General features: G+C 40.3%; 3 protein-coding genes across 3 annotated transcripts in view; all 3 read left to right on the forward strand.

Annotated features, from left to right (window-relative positions):
- ccdc124 (coiled-coil domain containing 124) overlaps positions 1-3482 on the forward strand; it is a 6809-nt gene extending 3327 nt beyond the window's left edge. Inside the window, exons 3-5 of the mRNA XM_005730281.1 lie at positions 1234-1432; positions 1543-1648; positions 2911-3482. Coding sequence (XP_005730338.1) covers positions 1234-1432; positions 1543-1648; positions 2911-3115 — 510 coding nt within the window. The 3' untranslated portion in view covers positions 3116-3482. The remainder of the gene's footprint in view (positions 1-1233; positions 1433-1542; positions 1649-2910) is intronic.
- Positions 3483-10661: 7179 nt separating this feature from the next.
- Positions 10662-15658, forward strand: kcnn1b (potassium intermediate/small conductance calcium-activated channel, subfamily N, member 1b). Its single transcript, XM_005730282.1, has 9 exons — positions 10662-10863; positions 11046-11453; positions 11637-11732; positions 12152-12570; positions 12742-12883; positions 13092-13202; positions 14494-14621; positions 14772-14841; positions 15084-15658. Exons 1-9 carry the CDS (start codon positions 10831-10833, stop codon positions 15366-15368), a joined length of 1692 nt encoding a protein of 563 aa, XP_005730339.1. The 5' UTR covers positions 10662-10830; the 3' UTR covers positions 15369-15658.
- Positions 15659-18998: 3340 nt separating this feature from the next.
- uhrf1 (ubiquitin-like with PHD and ring finger domains 1) overlaps positions 18999-20575 on the forward strand; it is a 12701-nt gene continuing 11124 nt past the window's right edge. Inside the window, exon 1 of the mRNA XM_005730283.2 lies at positions 18999-19240. The gene's annotated coding sequence lies outside the window, so the exon portion shown is untranslated. The remainder of the gene's footprint in view (positions 19241-20575) is intronic.

Raw genomic sequence — 20575 nt, forward strand, 5'->3', positions numbered from 1 at the left:
TCACATATTTACTGAAAATGTGTTTAATGATAGCCTGCGTTACCAATTCCAAAACCAGCATTGATGCGTGTTTAGGATCATTGTGCTTTTGGAAGACTCAACTGTGTCCAAGTTTGAACCATCTAGTTGATGATTTGACATGAAGTTAAAGAATTTGAAGGTAGTCCTCCTTTTTAGTCATTGTGCAGTGTACCAGTACCACTAGCAACAAAATAGCCCCAGAGCTACCACCACCATTATTGATAGTTGTTACAATGTTCTTAGGTTTGAAAGCCTCACCTTTACTCGTCCAAACACACTTCTTGTCACTGTGACCAAATAATTCCATCTTTGTCTCAGCTGACTTTTCTCCAGAGGGCTTTGGCTTGTCCTTGTGGGCAGCTTCAGTCAAATTTGAGGGTGATGATTGTGTAACCTAGGCTTCTTTCTTTGTTGATACCTTCTCAGTCCATGGTGATATAAAACTTGCTTCACTGTGGACAGTGACACTGTGGCGCTTCAGCAGTTTACAGGCTTAGTTTCTGAGTTGTTCCTGAACATCCTAAACCAAATTTACTGTCATCCCAGGATGACACTTTGGGTGTTCTTCCAGACTTTGATAAAGAAGTGACAAATCTGAATAACTTGTACACAACTTGTACAGCTGTTTAAACCGGTGATCCTGGAATCTGTAGTTGTTTGGAAATGTCTCCAAGTGAACTTTCCAACATGTGTTAATATACAGCTCTCCTTCTTAGATCTTCACGGAGTTCCTTGGCTTTTCCATTTGTTCTGAGTATTGGTCAATCCAGTTAGTACTGTCAAACAAATCCTTTTTATGCTGGTAAAAAGAAATTAGCAGTTGTAGTCAAAGATTATCTAGTTAATAGGCCTTGATTGGGTGTATATAAAACAGTTAGTGCATCTGCATGTGTTCAGGCAGTGGTACTTGACTTACTATGTGAAAAAAAGCTGTGTGTTATGTTTGCTTTAGTAGAGATTATCAGGCATTACTCTGCACTGCTTCACATCATGTCATACATAGACATGTACTGACTAGACTGGAGAGACATGTGTCCGGGGATTTATTTAGTCATTTCTTTTTCAAACTCATTGTGCTCTGTACAGACAGTACATGTATGGTTGTGATCTAATCTCATGCGCCTTAATACATGTAGTGACCAAAATAACCAAATCTTTAAGCACAGAAGAGCAGTGAGTCTTTTCTCTCAGATACTTTTTCTGATGTTGCAGGATGACAAGGAGAAAAAGAGGCTGGAACTCCTTGAGAGGAAAAAGGAAAATCAGCGACTTCTCGATGAGGAGAATGCTAGACTGAAAGGCAGGCCCCAGCAGGGCGCTGGATCTGGTGGGAAAGTGACTCGTGCACAGATCGAGGAGACGCTTCGCAATGAGCAGCAGCAGCAAGAGCAGGACCAGCTCAAACCGAAAGGTTGAGCACATTTTGAAGACAAGCATGTGCTTGTAGAGTAATAAAATCGTCATAAGATTCATAGATGATCTAGATTTGTAATTGTGCCATGTTAAAATCTCTTCCCACAGAGAAAAGCCACCTGGAAACTCCATTGGAGGAGAATGTGAACAGAGTTATCCCTGAAGAAGGAACCGTGGAAGCCAGAACAATAGAAGATGCCATCGCTGTTCTCAGGTATTAATTATGTCCAGAGGTGGGAAAAGTACAGATATTCTGTAATTAAGTAGAAGTACAGATACTAGTATTAAAAAATACTCCAGTAAAAGTTGAAGTACCGGTTAAACTTCTTTACTCAAGTAAAACTAAAAAAGTACAGGCTTCGAAATGTACTCAAAGTAAAAAAGGTAAAAGTAGCTCCTTAAAGAACACTTCTACCATCTACTTTTATACAAAGCTAACTGAACCTTGTTCTGCATTAATGTGACAATAAAATAATATTAGTATGTAGGAAAACAAACTTAATTTTAGTCTAAATTTTAGTTCTAATAAAGGTATTCCGCTCAAATCAGTGAAGTAGAACATCAGGAGAGAAAAAGAGGAAAAATTTTAGAGGGTGACTTTGCTTCAAACAGGAAGAGCAGGTAGAGGTTAAAGTAGATCCAGCAGGTTGGGGAACCCTGGAATTGTTTATAGAAAAATAATTTCTACACACCTTACACACCTGATGTTTCATGAGTTGTCCTGACTGATTCTCATCCTCTACACTGACAGTATTCTGTTTACGCTGTCGTTACATTAGACGCAACTTACGGACACCTGCAGTCACTCTGGTGTTGTGGCAAAAAAGAAATAAAAACACAACCCACTTTAACCACGGACTACTGAACACAGTTTTGCCTCTTTCGTCTCTTTGTATGTGACATCCTTTGGTGATTAATAAACGAACTAGTGCTGTCAGCGTTAATCTGGCTAAAATGACGTTAACGCCATAACTGCATTAACGCAGCAAATCTCCGTTAGCACAGATCGCCCCGTGCATGGGGCTGCACGGCCCTAATACGTTAACGAGCTCGTTAACGTATTAGGGCCGTGCAGCCCCACGCACGGGGCGATCTGCGCTAACTCAATAACAGAGATTTGCTGCATTAATGCGGTTATGGCGTTAACGTCATTTTAGCCAGATTAACGCTGACAGCACTAAAACGAACATGACTGCCTTTCATGTGTTTAGGTTCAAATCTGTTTGATTTTTCGAGGCCTTCAGTGATGTGTAATAATAACTCTCCTCAAATGCTTTAAAGCAAAAGTAATGAGCCTGTTTTAAAAATGTAAGGAGTAGAAAAAACAGGTACCTGAAAATTCAACTTAAGTACAGTAACAACGTATATGTACTAACCCTACCTAACCCTAACCTCTGATTATGCGTGAGGCTTCCTGTTGTACTTGTGCAAATGTTAACAATACACAATCACTCAGTGTGTCTTCCTGTGTTTCAGCGTGGGGCCCGAGGACCTGGACCGTCACCCGGAGCGCAGGATGAAAGCGGCATTTGCCGCTTACGAGCAAGAAAACATGCCTCGTCTAAAACAGGAGAATCCCAACATGAGATTGTCACAACTGAAACAGCAATTGAAGAAAGAATGGGCAAAAGCACCAGAAAACCCCCTCAACCAGCGCTTTTCCACCTACAACACAAAGTGAAATCGTGTTCACTAATGAAAACTGTCTGCCTATACACACTGGGGACTTCCATTGAAAAATTAAATAATTTCTTTGGGGGGAAAAAATGAGTTCTGCTGACGAGAGCTTCACCGTTATCAGTCTCTCCAGTGCCACAGGACCTGACTTATTTTTTCATTCACTAACGAGGAGAGACTCATCATGACCCATCAAATAAAAACTGATCCTCATGTTTGTGCACACAGCCTCTAATGAGGCATCTCAGCATCTAATAAATGTAACTGCTTTTCTCTCTCTCTCTCTCTTTTTTTCCCCCTAGCACTCCTGGCAAGGTGGGAAGCCAGATGTTTTGAGAATAACTTATTAAAGTTCACTGCTCAATCATCAATATCTGTCATTCTTTGTAAATGCAGTTCATACTGTTAGGAGGCACATACGTTGTTCCATATGCTGAAGTTGAATGCTTTTTGGCAAGTGCTGTTGCGCAATACATATAAACGTCAGAGAGCTGATATTTGACCTCACTGAGATGTCGAGTTCTAGTTTTGTACTCGCCAATGACGAGTACATTCTTTGGGAATTAGATTTTTTTTTCTTTCTTTGCGTTGGAAAGTGACTCACCAGATTCTTCAGAATCTAGTGTATCAAAGTTTCCACGTATGTGGGTATGACGAGGTCTCACTGCTGTAAATTTTATAATCGGTTGGAATGTCCGTGTTCCCTCCAGCATTTTGTGACCACATGAGCTTGTTTGGCCATGAATCCTTCAGGTGGACTTTAAGCAGGGCTTGGAGGGTGGAGTATCAAAAAATGTCTTATCTGTACTGTCCGCAGCTGTCACCAAGTGGGTATAATCTCAGCCTTAGTATTGAGGTGTCTACAGATTAAGAGACCCCTGAATACAAGATAAGATAATGCAGTGAAAAGTACTTTATCCCAAAGATGGGAAATTCTGGCGTTAGAGCAGCTGAACTATCAAAGGTGCATAGAGAGGAAGTGAGATTTCTACCACAATATCCCCACTGTGGTTCAGATGTGTAAGAACACGGCCTGACTTTGCATTTGCTAAAAACCTACAGGATGGTGAAGTGGTTACAGAGATCAACTGTAATAACGCCCGCTTACTCCACATGCTATCTTTTTTTGGCTCTGTGATACACGACCAGAATGAGGAGTGGCTATTGCACCATCACATACAGCACCAATCTAATGGCAAAATGTTGAAACATTGTTATGTTGACACAAGGATGGTGTCTTCGCTGGCTATTCAGCTTTACCGCATGTAATGTTTAACTGGTTGTTGCTTTTATTTTCAGGCGTCCATCGCATTGCTTCGATTGTAACTGCTGAGAGTCAGACTGCTGTTGGTTAAGGTTTTTTGTTTTTTTTTAATCTAGCAGTCTGACAGTCTGATAAGGGAGAGACATTAGAGGAGTGACATGCATTAAAGTTTCAACCAGCTGGGAATCAAATGGGAGTAAGTGTTCAATGTGTACCCATTTGGTATGTAGCCTAAACACTCACTTGGAGTAGCTCCTTATGACCCTCCAGGTGAGCTAATAGAAGGAAAAGAACATTAGCCAGTTGTCTACCAGGCTGAAAGTTGCTCAAAAAAATTATTGGTACTTTTAATTTTATCTAATAAGACTGAGATATAGAATTTAGTCATTTTTTTAAACCTCCTCAGACTTTGGTCAACAGCGGGTGCATCCCTTATCTATTCTGCCAGACCTGTTGGCTGGAAGCCAGCAATGACTTATTCTTTCTTTTACAGAAGAGAGAGTCTGTTGTGACCCCTGAAAGCAGAAGCCTCAAGTTATCATCAAACATGTAGAGCTGTGTTGGTGCGAATATTGTGGCCTCATGCTCATGTGTGTATGTAACTGATGCAGTTTTGCTTTTAGTCATCATTTACAAACCTTCTTTTCAAATAAGTCGTTTAAAATGCAGAACAGCAATGGCGTGTGCAGAGGGGCCTCTGGTAGTGCCAATACAGCTTCAATTTATTATTAATTAATTCCCAGAGGAGTTTCTCCTGTCCAAGTTTTCTCCACTTTAGGCCTTTAATCTCGTGAAAAAGTATTTATCTCCTTCATAATCTCTTAGTTTTTTGCATATTTGTCACATTTGTCACATTTCTTCTTAACCGGAGAAAATACAAAATGTTTTTAATCCTGGCCTGATTTCTGTCAGACCTGTTAAATTAAGAACTAACTTAAATAGAACCTGTCTGACAAAGTGAAGCAGGCTAAAAAAGGTCAAAAATCAACACATCATGCCATGAGATCTAATGCAGGGGTGGGGAAACTCTCAAGGGCCGGTGTCCTGCAGGTTTCAGATGTGTCCTTGATCCAACACAGCAGATTTAAATGGCTAAGTTACCTCCTCAACATGTCTTGAAGTTCTCCAGAGGCCTGGTAATGAACTAATCATTTGATTCAGGTGTGGTGACCCAGGGTGATATCTAAAACCTGCAGGACACCGGCCCTTGAGGCCTGGAGTTCACCACCTCTGATCTAAGGAAACCCCTGAGAAACAAAGTCACTGTCATCTATCAGTCTGGAAAGAATTGCAAAGACTTAGTTAAGGTCGGAGTTCATGATTCAACAATAAGAAACAGACTGGGCAAACATGACATCCACGGGAGAGTTCAAGGAGAAAACCACTGCTGACCGAAAAGAACACAAAGTTTCATCTCACATTTGCCAGAAAACATCTGGATCATCCCCGAGACTTTTGGGAAAATGTTGTGTGGTCTGACGAGACAAAAGTTGAACTTTTTGGAAGGTTAGAGTCCCGCTACATCTGACATAAAGCTAACACAGCATTTTCTAAAAAGAACATAAAACCACCATGGTGGTGGTGACTTAAATCAGACGGAAGCGCTTTGGCAAGACCTTAAAAGACTATGGAGGATTTTCATGGTTGGAAATCGTCCAATGTGCCTGAATTTAAACAATTCTGCAAAGACGAGTGGGCCAAAATTCCTCCACAGTGATGTGAATGGTTCATTGCCAATCACTTGATTGGAGTTCTTGCTGCTGAAGATGGCACAACCAGTTATTAAGTTTAGGGGAAATTACCTTAGGTAGGTTTGGATAACCTTTTTACCCTTAAATGAAATCGTCATTTAAAGACTGCACTTTGAATGTATTCAGGTTATCTTTGTCTAATATTAAAATCTTAAGTTTGACAAATATGGAAAAAATAAGAACTCGGGAAGGGAGAAAATACTTTTCATGCAACCGTGTCCATGTATCAGTTGTTGCTTTCAGATGACTGTGGCGGCCATTTATTTGGCCTGTGACAGCAAGCAGCGCTCCTGCGGTCACAAAGGTTTTCTCCAGCACAGCAACATTCACGCTGAGCTGCTGAGGCAGCAGGCCATAGTTCGTCTGATGCCAGGTGGATGGACAGTAAGCGCAGATAAAACAGAGCTGAAGCTACCTAAATATAAGTATTATATAAACTATAATGCGTATTTATATTGGGGGAATGGGATTTTCGCACATAGCTCTCCCACAGACTGTAATAAATACATTTTTTGGGCAATGTTGTGTGTGCTTATAAATGACAAATTCTTCACATTGAGAATTATCAAAACTTTGCAGGTTTTTGTTTCTAAATACAAACATAATAGGCTACATACAAATACAATATCAATGTCTATAAGCAACACCGGAGAGGAACAAGGTCAGAAAGCAACACCACTCCTGCCAAGTAAATTTGGACGTTACACATCTCCACATGTATATAAATATACTTTTATTATAAAATTGCTCGCGCAGTTTCATTTCTTAGATCTTTTCGTGCCCCATTGATGAGACGTCGCCCTCGCTAGCTCGATTGATTCAGAACCAGATTTAAAAATGGGCACTTTTGTTCTGCAGGCTCTTCTGGTGGACGAGATAAGAGAACGTGCGAAGGCCTTTGAACCAAAGAGCTTCAATGACAACTTCAACTGACCTTTTATATTCCGCTCTGCATTGAAAGCTACAATTTCCTTTTTGTTTTCCCCTGTCAACCCAGCAGCCCACTCCCATTTAATGTCTTTGAGCTATATGTGTGATGTTCCGCCTTAACACGCCAGTCTGATGTTCCAGATTTTTTTCTCTAACCTGTTGCTGCACCCTCCCACTCTGTGTCTTTGCTTGGCAACCCTTTACCAGGCCAGCTGCTGCTGCCCTTTCCTTTCTTCGTGTTGAATTCTAATCATTACTTTCAAAGGAAAGCGTCTCTAAAGCTCCTTTATCGAGTGTTTGTACCGGGAGGAGGGAAGCCGTGTCCAACACCCACTCTGACTGCTCCTTTTCTTCTTAACACTTGTGTTCTGCAAATCAGGAGCACTTTCCGTCTGTAATCTGCTTCTTCAAGTCTGGAAAAAAAGTAACGTATGGAAGAAGACGGTAAGGAGCACTTGTGCACTAAGTGCTCTCCTGGAAATGACTGGCTGAAGTCATAAAGGAGGTAAAGGTAAGCTGCTGCAGATGCCTTTTGTTTATAAGTGACTATTTATTATATATTCAGAGGTTTATTTAAGGGTCTACCATTTGATTGAGTCTGTTGATGGATAGTTGGCTGGATGGATATGCACATTTTTGTATTGTGAATTTAGATTTTATTCAATTAATCAACAAAATCATATCCTTAAAAATTTGAAATGGTCTAACTTCTTCTACAACTAAAATTCAACCCTGTAAAAGGAGGAAAAAAAGAGAAAACCAAACCTTTAAAGATACTAATGTAACTCCGAATCTATATCTGTAGTTATATAGCTATAGTGTAATGTAGTGTGTGAGTCTGCTCAGTATTATTATCTGAGGCTTTCTGATTTTGATGCGCAGTAAATAAACATGAGCGGGGGTTCACATCTGCTTGTGACAGATCCTTAGAAAAAAAACCTTAGATTTTTTTAATCTAGTGTCAGATTGCCTTGAATAACTATTTTAAAAAGCAATAAGTTTAAAAAAAATCTATTAGACTGAATTTGAAGATTTATTTTTGATGAACTTTTTTTCCTTTCATGCTGAACAAATGGCCTCATTAAAGCTAAAGATTCCTAAATGACAGAAGAGTTGTGAAACATCTTATTTCTGGAGTCAGTCGGTATCGATTTCTTTGTTTGTGGAAAGTTCATCTACTTAAGTAGCCTATGGTACTTCAGGATTGATTATTTACACCTTATTACTATGCTGTAATTTTTCACAACCACTCAGTTGTATACAATGTGAAACTTGCCACATTAATTTGACAGCTTTAGTTATTTCTCCGTGGTTGTAGTGCAGAACCACCTTCAGCTGAAATAATTTGAAGTAATCATTTATGAGTCTCTCACATCGCTGTGGAGGAATTGTAAACCCATAATTCTTTACATTGTTGAGTCACTTCATTGAAGTTTGCCTTCATTTGTTTTCACTGTGTTCTCTTAAGATCCCTTGACAGCATTTCAGTTGGGTTGAGGTCTGGATATTGACCGGAGCATTGCAAAATCTTGATTCTTTTATTTTTTGTAGATTTGCTGCTGTGCTTGTGATCACCGTCCTCTGAACGATGCTGTTTCTGTGAGACAGAATTTGCCCCGTTTGTCACCCCTCCACCAGCATGTTTGACAGTTGGTGTGAGGTGTTTGTGTTGGTATGCTGTATTTGTTTGTCTCCAATTGTGGTGCCGTACATTATGGCTAAACATGTCTACTTTGGTCTCGTCTATCCAGAAGACTGAAACTTTCAAAAAAGCTACGCTTGTTCAGTTTTTTCTAATTGTGCACTCTAACGCAGGGAAACTGTCAAACTCATTTTACACTGAGGCCCACATACAGCCCACTTTGATCTTAAGTGGGCCGGATGAGAGAAACTTTCACTTTCTGTTGGTGTAAAGACGTTTAACTACACATCTTATCCCTGACATGTTTAATATAAGATAAAGAAGTGCATTTTCAACAGTACATCTCAGTTTTCCTACATGATTAAATTGTAAAATTACAAAAATATTTTTAGTACATCCCTACCCAGACTGTCCTGTATTTATAAAACGTACATTTTTGATTTTCCAAAGCTATCCAGTGGACCAGATTGAAGTCATTGCAAGGCTGATTCTAGCCCCCAAGCACGATGTTTGACACCTCTGCTGTAACATTTAACATGCTAACTGAGGCCTGCGCATTGCGCAGTCTGACCTTTGGCACAAGACTGTAGATTATAATGTTCTGTCAACACACACCTGAATACTCCAGACCAACAACCTGCCAAAACATCTGCTTTTATAGAGGTGCTCACACTTACTGATGAGTTAATTAACTGGATTTGATTAAAAGCATCTTTCTGTGACTTACTTTCCAATTGCTATGCAAGCAGTAAGGGGGTAATTAGTTAACATGACTGTATAAGTAAGTCTGACCACTTGCAACATTCAAATCATGTTCACATTGAAATATCCCTCTTCATCTGTCCATCCACCCATACATCCATCATATCTGTCTTCCTGCATAATCAATAATGTTTGAATGTATGAACTCCTTCTGCAGTTGAGTCTTTTCACCACTTCTTGAACTTTGAGGGGGAAAATAAATAAATAAACCAAAGTGATCAGTGTAAATGTTTTCAGTTATATTTCAGGATCTTTGTTTCATTTCTTGGTGACATTTCAAAAATGATCAGTGTATGGTGTCATTTCAGCCCTGCATTGATGCCATGAGGCTGATTCTGGTTAAACCCACCAATGCAACGCGGCGCCTTGACTCAACAGGTGAAGTCTTCCACGAAGGTGGCCATGAGCATTGTACCTCAGGATGCCCATCCCCTCCCATAAAGACCCCTGAGGGGAAGCATGATCCATACAGAGGAACCTCGGTTGAGACACCTTTGACCCCACAGGAGAAAAGCCAGTGCTGTGTCTCATCTTCACCCCATGAAACATGCAATGGACTCGGCCCTCCAAGAGGTTCAGCCCAGATGTCGCCACTCAAAACTCGAAACCTAACCTTATCGCAGCTAAGCGATGAGGACTGGCTGCTCCTTTGTGGCCATGTTGGCAACGCAGGAGATGAGTCGCCCTCAGCAGAAAGAGCAGGCACCAGTGTGGGACATCCAAACCACAATGACAGATGTAGATGTCCCGGTCCTGATGCCTCTAGTTTTCAGCCACAGTCAAAACAGGACAGGGTCCAAGACTGCCTTCCCAGGGTAACAGCTAAGAGAAGCCTTTTATGTTCACCACATGTTCAGCCTTTCTCTCCCAGCAGCCACATTTCAACTACTTGCCAGGTTTTACCACAGCAAACAAACCAAAGTGAGCTTTTGAATCCTGCAACAAACCGTCTCAAAGATCATTTCATGCCTCAGTGCACTAACCAAGAAGGTGGAAAAGAACAGCCCTGCAATCATTATAAACTGAAAGACAGCAGCCAAGCAACAAATTTGTTCAACATTCCTCTCGACTCAGTCGAGTGTAAACAAAAACTCCAAAAGCAGCCTCATCCTGCTGCTGGTGCAGATGTCAACTGGAGAGACCTTTTCGGTAAAGAGCCGCTGTTAGTTCAGCAACAGCGAAAGCAAGAGTTCCACTGCCTGATCGCAGGCGATCAAACATCTGGAGATCCGTCCACCATCTTCAAGTGCCACCACCTCCCTCACAACTCCCTGACAAGCCAAATAAAAAGATCGTCTACACCAGTCGGCAACAAAAGTGTCACATCTTTCTCCATCAGTCAGTATAGTTCCCTAGAGATTCAAGATTTAATGGATGAGAAAACAAGACAGCGACAAAGTCAGGTGCATGTTTTGATTCGGCTGCTTTAAACATTTAGTTTTCATACTTAAATTGGAACCATCAAAAGTAGGTTTAGCTAACCTGTGTGTTTCCATACCGTGCCAATTCTAACTGAACCATACACTGTAACATGCTTTCAGATATATTACATGCTTGTTGTTGACAGTCTTATTTTATTTTGCAGACAGTCTCTCAAGGGTCTAAAGTCTCCCTTCCTAAACACACTCCTCCGCCTCCCTTACAAAGCAGTGGCATACTTAACGGGGATGCAGTCCGACCCCTGAGCAGCCACGGCACTTTGAGATCTAGTTTTTCAGATCTTCCTTCAGGCCAGCAGCCAATCCAGCTTCTTCACAGTGCCATCCTGGAGGACGCCTTTTCCAAAGTCATCCGAGAAGACTCCAGTAAGACCAACGGTGAGGAAGGTAGCACACCACCGAAGAAGACCAAGGACATCAGCTACAGGCTGGGTCAGAGGAGAGCTCTGTTTGGGAAGCGCAAACAACTGAGCGACTACGCCTTGGTCTGTGGGATGTTTGGCATTATTGTCATGGTCATCGAGACGGAGCTGTCAAGGGGATTTTACACCAAGGTACACTCAGAGCAGAAACACTAGTGTCTCCAAATAAATGTGTTTCAACAAACAAATGAAAGCGGCGTCAACATAGTGCCATTAAAAGTTTTAACTTTGAGGGCCCCCTAAACAGTTTTACTCACAGATGGTCTTCTTTTTATTAGTTTAATAGTTTTGTGTCATTGTCTCTACCATTTACAGGAATCCATGTATTCATATGTTCTAAAAGGCCTGATCAGCCTTTCTACTGCTATTCTGCTGGGACTCATTGTGATGTACCATGCAAGGGAAATCCAGGTATGAAGAAACAAACCATGACTTTGCCAACATGAGCTGTGTAATCATTTGGATCAGATAATTCACGTGAAGTAAGGAAACTAGTCTTAAAACCCCCTGAATTGGAGCATTGGTTTAGCTCAAGGGGTTGAGCAGACAACCCACATACCTGAAATCTCCCCAGAGGCCATTTACTACGTGTCTTTATCCAAGCTCTTCTCTCCACTATCCTATAACGACAAAAGTTAAAATACCCCCAAAAATATATTTAAAATTGTCTCTTTGAGAAACACCAGAAGATAAAACATTCATTTTCATCTCGTCAGAATTATCCAAATTAAGAAAACAAAACAAAAAACTGTAATCCCAACAAAACGAGTTCTTCACTCATTATTCTTTCATATTCACGGTCTAGAAATGTTGCTACTTTTCTTCAACAGCTCTTCATGGTGGACAACGGGGCTGACGATTGGAGGATAGCAATGACTTTTGAGCGACTTGTCTTCATCGTGTTGGAGCTCCTCATCTGTGCCATTCATCCAATCCCAGGGAAATACGTGTTCACCTGGACGACTCGACTGGCCTTCAGCTATGCAGCATCGGTGGCGTACGCCGACGTAGACATCATCCTCTCTGTGCCGATGTTCCTTCGCCTCTACCTGATTGGCCGGGTCATGCTGCTGCACAGCAAGCTGTTCACAGACGCTTCCTCTCGCAGCATCGGTGCGCTCAATAAGATCAACTTTGACACTCGTTTTGTCATGAAGACCCTAATGACCATCTGTCCTGGCACAGTGCTGCTAGTCTTCAGTGTGTCCTGTTGGATCATTGCTGCGTGGACAGTGCGTGTTTGTGAAAGGTATCTTAAAGGGTTTTTTTTGGGGGGTTTTTAATGTGTTACTTAAAAATCATCAAGAAGATTTTCAGCGTTAAACAAATGCTGGATAAAAATGAAAGAAACTTAAAGCAAGGGTAGCCTCTCCAGCTTTAACATAAACTGCTTTTACAGACAGGTGTCATGTTTAAATAGGTATCACGATGCACAGGAAGTAACCAGCACTTTCCTTGGAGCAATGTGGCTCATCTCCATTACCTTCCTGTCCATCGGCTATGGGGACATGGTCCCTCACACCTACTGTGGAAAAGGGGTTTGCCTGTTAACTGGAATTATGGTGAGTTTTATACCAACACAGTGCACATGTAGAGAAGAGGCAGATATGCAAATCACTCACAGTGATTTTTTTCTGAATAACCCCAATTAAATATCTGTTTAAAAATCCTTTAAAATCCTGGCCTACGTGAATGATTGGTGTGGTTTTTATACTAGCTAACTACTAACTAATAACACAGTCATGCTAACACTTCTCTTCTTCTCATCAGGGAGCAGGTTGTACAGCCTTAGTCGTGGCCGTTGTCGCAAGAAAATCAGAACTCACCAGAGCTGAGAAACATGTCCACAACTTTATGATGGATACCCAAATCTACAAAAAGGTGTGTTCTTACACATGCAGGGATTGGACTTTATTTTTAATATTAAGACTACATGACCAGTCTTAAAAGTAACAGCACTTTCTCTTTTTTAACCATATACACTACTGCGCAAAAGTCTTGAGCCACCCTCAATTTCCTCCAATTAGATTTTTTTTAAAGTTGCTCCAACGAGGTGATTCCCAACAATCCCAACAAGGCGATTACTGAAAATTTGTCATGTCTTAGCATGGTATGAAGTGTGAACTTAAGTTTTTGGGATAACAAAAGAACAAGTGGTAGGCCTAAAAAACAAAACTAACAGATGAAATGTATCTCAAAGCAATGTCTTTAAGAAATAGGGCAAAAATCTAGGAAAGAGCTCAGGTGATATTCATCTAGCCTATCATCTAATCATCTACTTTTAAGTGAAGCCTCATCAGAAATGATCTCAGTAGAAAGAGGGTTAATTGCAGCCACGCGTAGAAGTCTTTCTTGAGGAAGAGAAATGAGGAGAAAAGACTGAAGTGTAACAAATTTAACAAGAACTGGACTAAAAATCAGTAGAAACAGATTTTATGGAGTGATTAACCCAAATTTGAAATTTTTGATTTAAAGTGTCATCGATATATTCAGCAGAGGTCAGTAGAGAGGTACAACAGTGAGTGTCCACAGCCATCTGTTAAGCATGGTTGAGGCTCGGTCATGGCTTGTGGCTGCAATTCAGCCAGCAGTCTTGTTAAAACTGATTGAATTATGAAAGGCAGAAAAGTACCATCCGATTTTGATACTATCTGGAAAGCATGTGATTCATTCTTCAGCATGACAATGATCCCAAACACAATACAAATGCACTAAAAAAAAGTGAACAATAGAAGTGGAACAATATCATACTTTGGCTTCCTCAGAGCCTGGACCTCAACATTATTGAAACAGTGTGGGATCATCTTGATAACAAAAAGCAGCCAACATCTAAAGGAGAGGTTTAAAAGTCTGTCAAGAGGCCTGGAGAAATATTTCTAAAAGATTCTCAAAGAAGATGTGAGAAAGTTTGCCTAAAGCCAGTTTAATCTCTGTTGTAGAATTAGCATTGTCATACTAAATGTTGACTTTTCAGGTCATTAGAAATGTACAAACTCTGTTTATTCTTTAAACACTGCATTTCCGTGCAGGTTTTCACAGAAAAACATAAAGAAATGAGGGATTGCTCAAGACTTTCCTATAGTACTCAGGCTCATTTTAGTTTCTGTTTGACTTAAGCTTCATTTATGTCTCTACATTTCTGTTTTGCCTTTCCATTGACATACTTCCACAGATCAAGAACACAGCAGCAAATGTGTTGAGAGAGACATGGCTCATTTACAAAAACACAAAGCTGGTCAAGAAGATTGACCATGCCAGAGTACGCCACCATCAGCGTAAATTCTTGCAAGCCATCCACCAGTAGGTATCGTTATGCCACCATCAGGGGTTTCAGTAAATGCTGTTACAGTTTAATTTGGGGCTCTGGATTATGTGAATTAGGATTTACTGCATGTTGCATTTATATTATTGTAGCACAAATGTGACTATAGTTTTGGTTTACAACTTTAGACTGCGACGAGTGAAAATGGAGCAAAGGAAATTAACTGACCAGGCCAATACAGTTGCTGATCTTGCAAAGGTTTGTGCAAACGTTTTTATTTGCCTCAGTTTTACTAATATATAATAGGAAATTTTACCCTCTGACTGATGCTGAGAGTAATTTGACACAAGGAATTGTAATTTTTTATCCAGTATGAACCACATTTTTCATTATCTTTTCTGCATTTTATGACTTTTATAATAATCTAAACAGTGAGAAACCCTGACTTGCTTATCTCCTGATACTTGAAAGTGACCTCAGCATGTCGGTGATGATTTCAGACTCAGAACATGATGTACGATCTGGTATCAGAGCTGCAGCATCGAAGTGGTGAGCTGGACAGTAGGATTGTGGCTCTGGAAGAGAAACTGGACTCCATCCTTCAATGTGTGCAGTCGCTGCCCGTTGTGCTTTCTCAAGCAATAGCAAAGTTACAAAAGGATTTCCTGGATGACTTGGCTTGCCGTGTACACTTCCTATCATCCTCCCTGAGCTCTGAGTGCTGCTCAGTGCCGGCCAAGCAGCTTTGTCCAGGATCCACTGCACCGGAGACACCATACAACTGAATGGCCGTTCCTCAGTGCTTTTACTTTTAGTGTGCAACCGTTTACAATACTGGGATGGACTTTCTCAACATGAACTCTGCTACGTGTTTATTGAGTCATACACATTCACTCCTGGGAGTTGCAGCTGCACCACCAGTGTAAGGGGAAGACCCTTTGTAAGGGGACTTTAGAGGAAAAGGAAAAACATTATTCCTTCATTTCCTCTCCCAAGAGGGGGGACTGTGCAGAAGACAGAGAGATGTTCATGAACGATTAAGAAGTGAAAAAAAGTTTTTAAAAAAAATGCTCATTTTGTTTATTAAAATTAAACTCTAAGACACTCAAATAATCTGAAAGAAAAAAAGCCCTGCATTTCATGGGACACTGTGGTAGTCTCTCTGTGCTTCTCATACGTGATATAGTAAACAGTTTCTGAAGATTTTTAAGTGATTATTTTCAAAAAGTGGCTCAGCATGGGTTTATTTAATGAACTAAACATTTGTAAAATGGAAATCATTACAATGAAAACCGATCAAATACCATGAATAATATTTACTCTAAAACTAATCTAATGACCTGGTTCACAAAGTTTTCTAGAAGCATGTTTGTCACACTTAAATATTTCAGATCATCAAATTTAAACACAAATAGAGACAAAATGAAGTTCCTAAATCAAGGTTTTTATTATTCAGGGGAATAAGTGTGGTGTATCATAACTTTGAAAAGCTGAGTTCAATTTCTCCTGCCAAACCCAGGCCTGATTATTGCCACACCTGTTCTCAATCAGAAAATCACTTAAATAGGATCGCCATTAGTGGGAGTGGGTGGCCAACCAAATTTACCCCAAGAGCGCATCTGTTGGATTGAGTGATGACTCGTCCAAGAGTTGACAAAAGACCACAGAACAACATCCAGAGAACATCAGGCCTCGCTTACCTCAGTTATGGTCAGAGTTCATGACTCCACCATAAGAAAGAGACTGGGCAAACATGGCCTGCATGGCAAAGTTCCAAGAAGATACCTCTGCAGAGCAAAAGGAACTTTTGCCAGAAAATATCTCGATGATCCCCAAGACTTTTGGGAAAATACTCTGTGGACTGATGAGGCAAAAGTTAAAGATTTAGGAAGGTCTGTGTCCCATTACATCTGTCTAAAAGCAACACCGCATTTATGAAAAGGAATATCATAGCAACAGTAAAATATGGTTTTAGGCCTTTTTGCTGCCTCAGGGTCTGGAAGATTTGCTGTGATAAATGAAACCAAGAATTCTGCCATCTACTAAATCATCCTGAAGCAGAATGTCCAGCCATCTTTTTGTGACCTCAAGCCTAAGCGCACTTGGGTTCTGAAGCAGGACAATTATCCAAAACGCACCAGCAAGTCCACCTCTATATGGCTTTGGAGTGGCCTAGGCAAAGTCCTGACTTGAATCTGATTGAGATGCTGTGGCACGACCTTAAAAAGGCAGTTCCTGCTCCAGTATGGTTGAATTACAACAATTTCGCAAAGATTAGTGGGCCAAAATCCTTCTATAGCACTGTAAAAGTCTCATTGCCAATTACTGCAAACACTTGATGCAGTTGTTGCTACTAAGGGTGGCCCAACCAGTTACTAGGTTTAGGGGACAATAACTTTTTCACACAGGCCCATGTAGATTTGGTTTCGCTCCCTAATAATAAACACCTTCTTTTAGAAACTGCATTTTGTGTTTACTCATGTAATCTTTGTCTAATATTTAAATGTTTCAAGATCTGAAACATGACAAAAAATATTAAATCAGGAAGGGGGAAACACTTTTGACACCACTGTAGGTATACAGACTAAATTTGATTTAAAAAGGGTAGAAAAGTTTGTTGACATTATTTTAAAATATTATTTAAAAAAAAAAGATTTTTCCTCCCTGTAATCATACTGATCCATTCCATAGATTCTCAAACTGTGTCAATAGTGGTTGCTATAGCAGTGCAACATCCCACTGAAACCAGCAACTGGTGGCAGCGCAATGTTGCTGAAGAGGGAATGGGTGCAAATGCAGAACAGAAATGAGCTATAAGAGAAAGTTTAAAACACCTGTGACTACAGTACAATTCAAGAACTAGGGTAGTAAGTAGGGTAACATTCTGACCTCTTAAATGCAAGATTTTATCTGCTTCTTTTAGAGCAGTTGGCTTTTAACTGACTGTCGTTATTACAAAGTGCAAGTAAAACTTTCACCAAAAATTCAGCTTTGTATGCTGGTGTATATCTAACACTTTTCACATTTCTGGCTCTTGTGGCAACACATCTTAGATTTTTAAAACATCTGTCAAAATAAAGAATCTTCAGAAGTAGTCAATTTTCTTGGTTTTATCACATTCAAAGGAGGAACTGGTTCCAGTTGTGTTAACTTCTGCTTTCTGGTTTTTTTCCATGTATAGTTTCAGTTGCTTTGCTCGTGTTGTTTACTTGTTCTGCTGGTTGTATTGTGTTTTCCTTATGGCTTGCTTCACTTACCACCCTTTGTTTTTAAAAAAAAATCCCCCCTCCCCCCCTTTCCCCTAGCATAGTGGGCCCTTCTCTGTATGAAGTTTGACTGTGGCTGCGTAGGTTCTCACCAAGTACTCTGGTTTCCTCCCACAGTCCAAAAATGCGTGGGTTGGGCTTTATGATTCTAAATTGTCTGTATATATAAATGTAAGACTCTGTGTCAGACTGGCAGTCTGTCCAGGATGTACCCAGCCTCTGCCTTGTGATAGCCTCATCCCCCTACAACCCTGAACTCGTTAAGTAGAAGAAACTTGATGGACAGAAATAATTATGCCCGCTACTGACTGGAATTTATTTATATTTCACATGTATTGTAGTTTATTTTGCAACCTGCACATAGTGCTTATTTTTTTTAATAGAAATATCTAATATGTGGTAATAAAGATATTTGTCAGCACTGCATTTTTTTCATCTCATTTATTTAAAGTGATTAAAAGAGATTTGGGTTAGACAATAAATCGTGCCTTAACGGGAACTAGGAAAAATAAATAATCTTGAAACATTAAAATAAATACTTTTAATTGACTATTAAAGATTGACGTCATGGCCATATACACAGATCAGTTGGTCAGAAGGTGACCTCAAACGCATTACTCCATACTGAACAAACATAAACCGCGCTTTAGGACGGAGTTTATTGCACAGTGGAGGCTATTTACGTGTCAAGTTCAAAGGCAAACAAACAGCATGCCTCAAGTGTGCGCAAAAGCACATATTCCTCCCACATACACTTGTCATTTTCCATGCTTTCAGGCGCTTGAACTGAGTTGGTCTCATTAACTTTCGGCTCCCGCCAAAATGAGGGGGAGGTATCTTAATTGCACATCATTAATTAAGCTGAATCATAAGAGTCTAACGGGTGGTCTGCTTATTAAAGTCCACCAAAAGGTTCAATGCATTTAGTTGATTAGTTTGAAGACTGGAAACTCTTTCTAAACACAAATACGAAGCCGTGATAGTTCAGACACAATCAAAAAGCTCTATCAGTGAAGTTGTTTACCAGAAGCACCATCTGTCTCTCCGGGATACCGGTTTTACATGGCGCCGAATAATCTCGCGATAAATACTCGGAGGGCAGTTGTACTCACGAGATTGTCGTTTCGCGCGCTGATGATAAGCTCCAGTCACATTCCAGATTGACAGCTCTGTTACCCAATGGACACGATGTGGTTAGAGGAAAGTAGCCAATGGTGAACCTGAAGTGCGAGAGCAGGCGGGATATCAAAGTCTTGAAGAATAACTCATTGATCAATCTCCACCAAGGCATAGAATTGGTCGTGCCATCCCTTCTAAGGAGTTAATTGGGGAAAACGTGCACGTTTCCCCTCAAAAGTAAATTTCTTGTTTTTGCTTGGACGGACGAACAGGTAAAGTGAATTTCAGCGTTTTTTAATTACTTTTTAAAAATTGTTCTCATTGATATAGTCACCCAGTTGCTAGCAAACTGAGGTTAGCTAACTTGGCAAAGTACTACCTCCTTTCTTTTTGGCTTATTGCACCAAGTTACTCAACCAGTTAAGTGTAAACGTCAAAATTAGTCAAATCTGATAATCTTCGGGACAGTATTAGAGCTATTGACTGTACTCTGGCTTCCTTTTGCTAATATAGTATTTAAAAGCTCTGCAAAATAAATTGTAACGTGGTTTGCTTTAAGCAATGATATGGGTGGGCGATGAACTTGTGAACTTTTAACTTGTTATCCTTCGGAACGTCCACATAATCTGCAAAAAATGTGTAAACCGAGTTAGCTTTGCAACTTCGCTGCTTCTCTTTAAGAAAAACAAATAAGCTAACGTCGGGCTGTTTATTTTCCTGTGTGGCTGGATTGGTGTGGCGTGACGTGAATCTCATTTTCGTCAGCATCGTTTAAACGTATTAATTTGCGCAGGCAAAATGGTACCCCTTGGATGGGAACAAGTAGTTTGTTTTCGAGGTTTTGACTTATGTTTTGTTGACTGCGGCTGGTTTATTTCGAGCCAGCAGAGCGAACAGGATCTCAGCTGAGAGCGCTGAAGTAAACGCGCAACCCCCGCTTAGCTGGCCCCTTGCTGTTTTGTAACAACAAAGGACGACATATGCGGGTAAAAAGCCACTGTAGTATTATAATAATCGGTTTAAAAGTACATGCGAGTTGGTATTTAGGTATGTTTCATTGTCAGGGAGCGAAGGCACATTGTTGGCTAGCGCTCCCTCGCGTCCGGATGTGCTTTTAAAAGAACTGGGAGTGGCCTACAGCTCAGTTTCCCGCACTGTATTTAAATCAGCCCGTTCCCTCCCTTTTCTCATATTCTGTTGAAGTGACAGTGCTGACAGCAGTACAATGCACTGAGTAGGGAGGGGAGACGGTCATATTTCTGCTGCTGGAGACCGTTTCGTCTTAACTTGTTGTGATCACTAAACAAAAACAGCCAATCCTAGGGATGGATTTTGCAGATGTAGTGTTTTGACAATCTTCCACGCAGAGCTTTTTACGATGCAAATTCGGAATCACTGCAACTTTCTCAGTTAGATGAGAATTTGATTATCATATAAACTCGTGAAAAGAAATATTCAGCAATGCGAAAGCAAACAAAAACGTAACATACAGTAAGAAAATCAATTAATATTTAGAAATAATTATGAAACAAATTTTTATATGACTTGCGTAATCTAAAGCACAAGTGATACTGCATATATATATATATATATATATATATATATGT

The sequence above is a fragment of the Pundamilia nyererei genome, unplaced genomic scaffold, assembly GCF_000239375.1.
Source record: "Pundamilia nyererei isolate P.nyererei 1_Seehausen unplaced genomic scaffold, PunNye1.0 scaffold00036, whole genome shotgun sequence".
Lineage (NCBI taxonomy): Eukaryota > Metazoa > Chordata > Actinopteri > Cichliformes > Cichlidae > Pundamilia > Pundamilia nyererei.

Excerpts from the sequence above, each read along its gene's own strand:
- kcnn1b (XM_005730282.1), top strand. The coding sequence starts at position 10,831 with ATGGATGAGAAAACAAGACAGCGACAAAGTCAG. Across the intron at positions 11,454-11,636 it reads CAAGGGGATTTTACACCAAG|GAATCCATGTATTCATATGT; the intron begins GTACACTCAGAG and ends TACCATTTACAG. Across the intron at positions 12,884-13,091 it reads GCCTGTTAACTGGAATTATG|GGAGCAGGTTGTACAGCCTT; the intron begins GTGAGTTTTATA and ends TCTTCTCATCAG.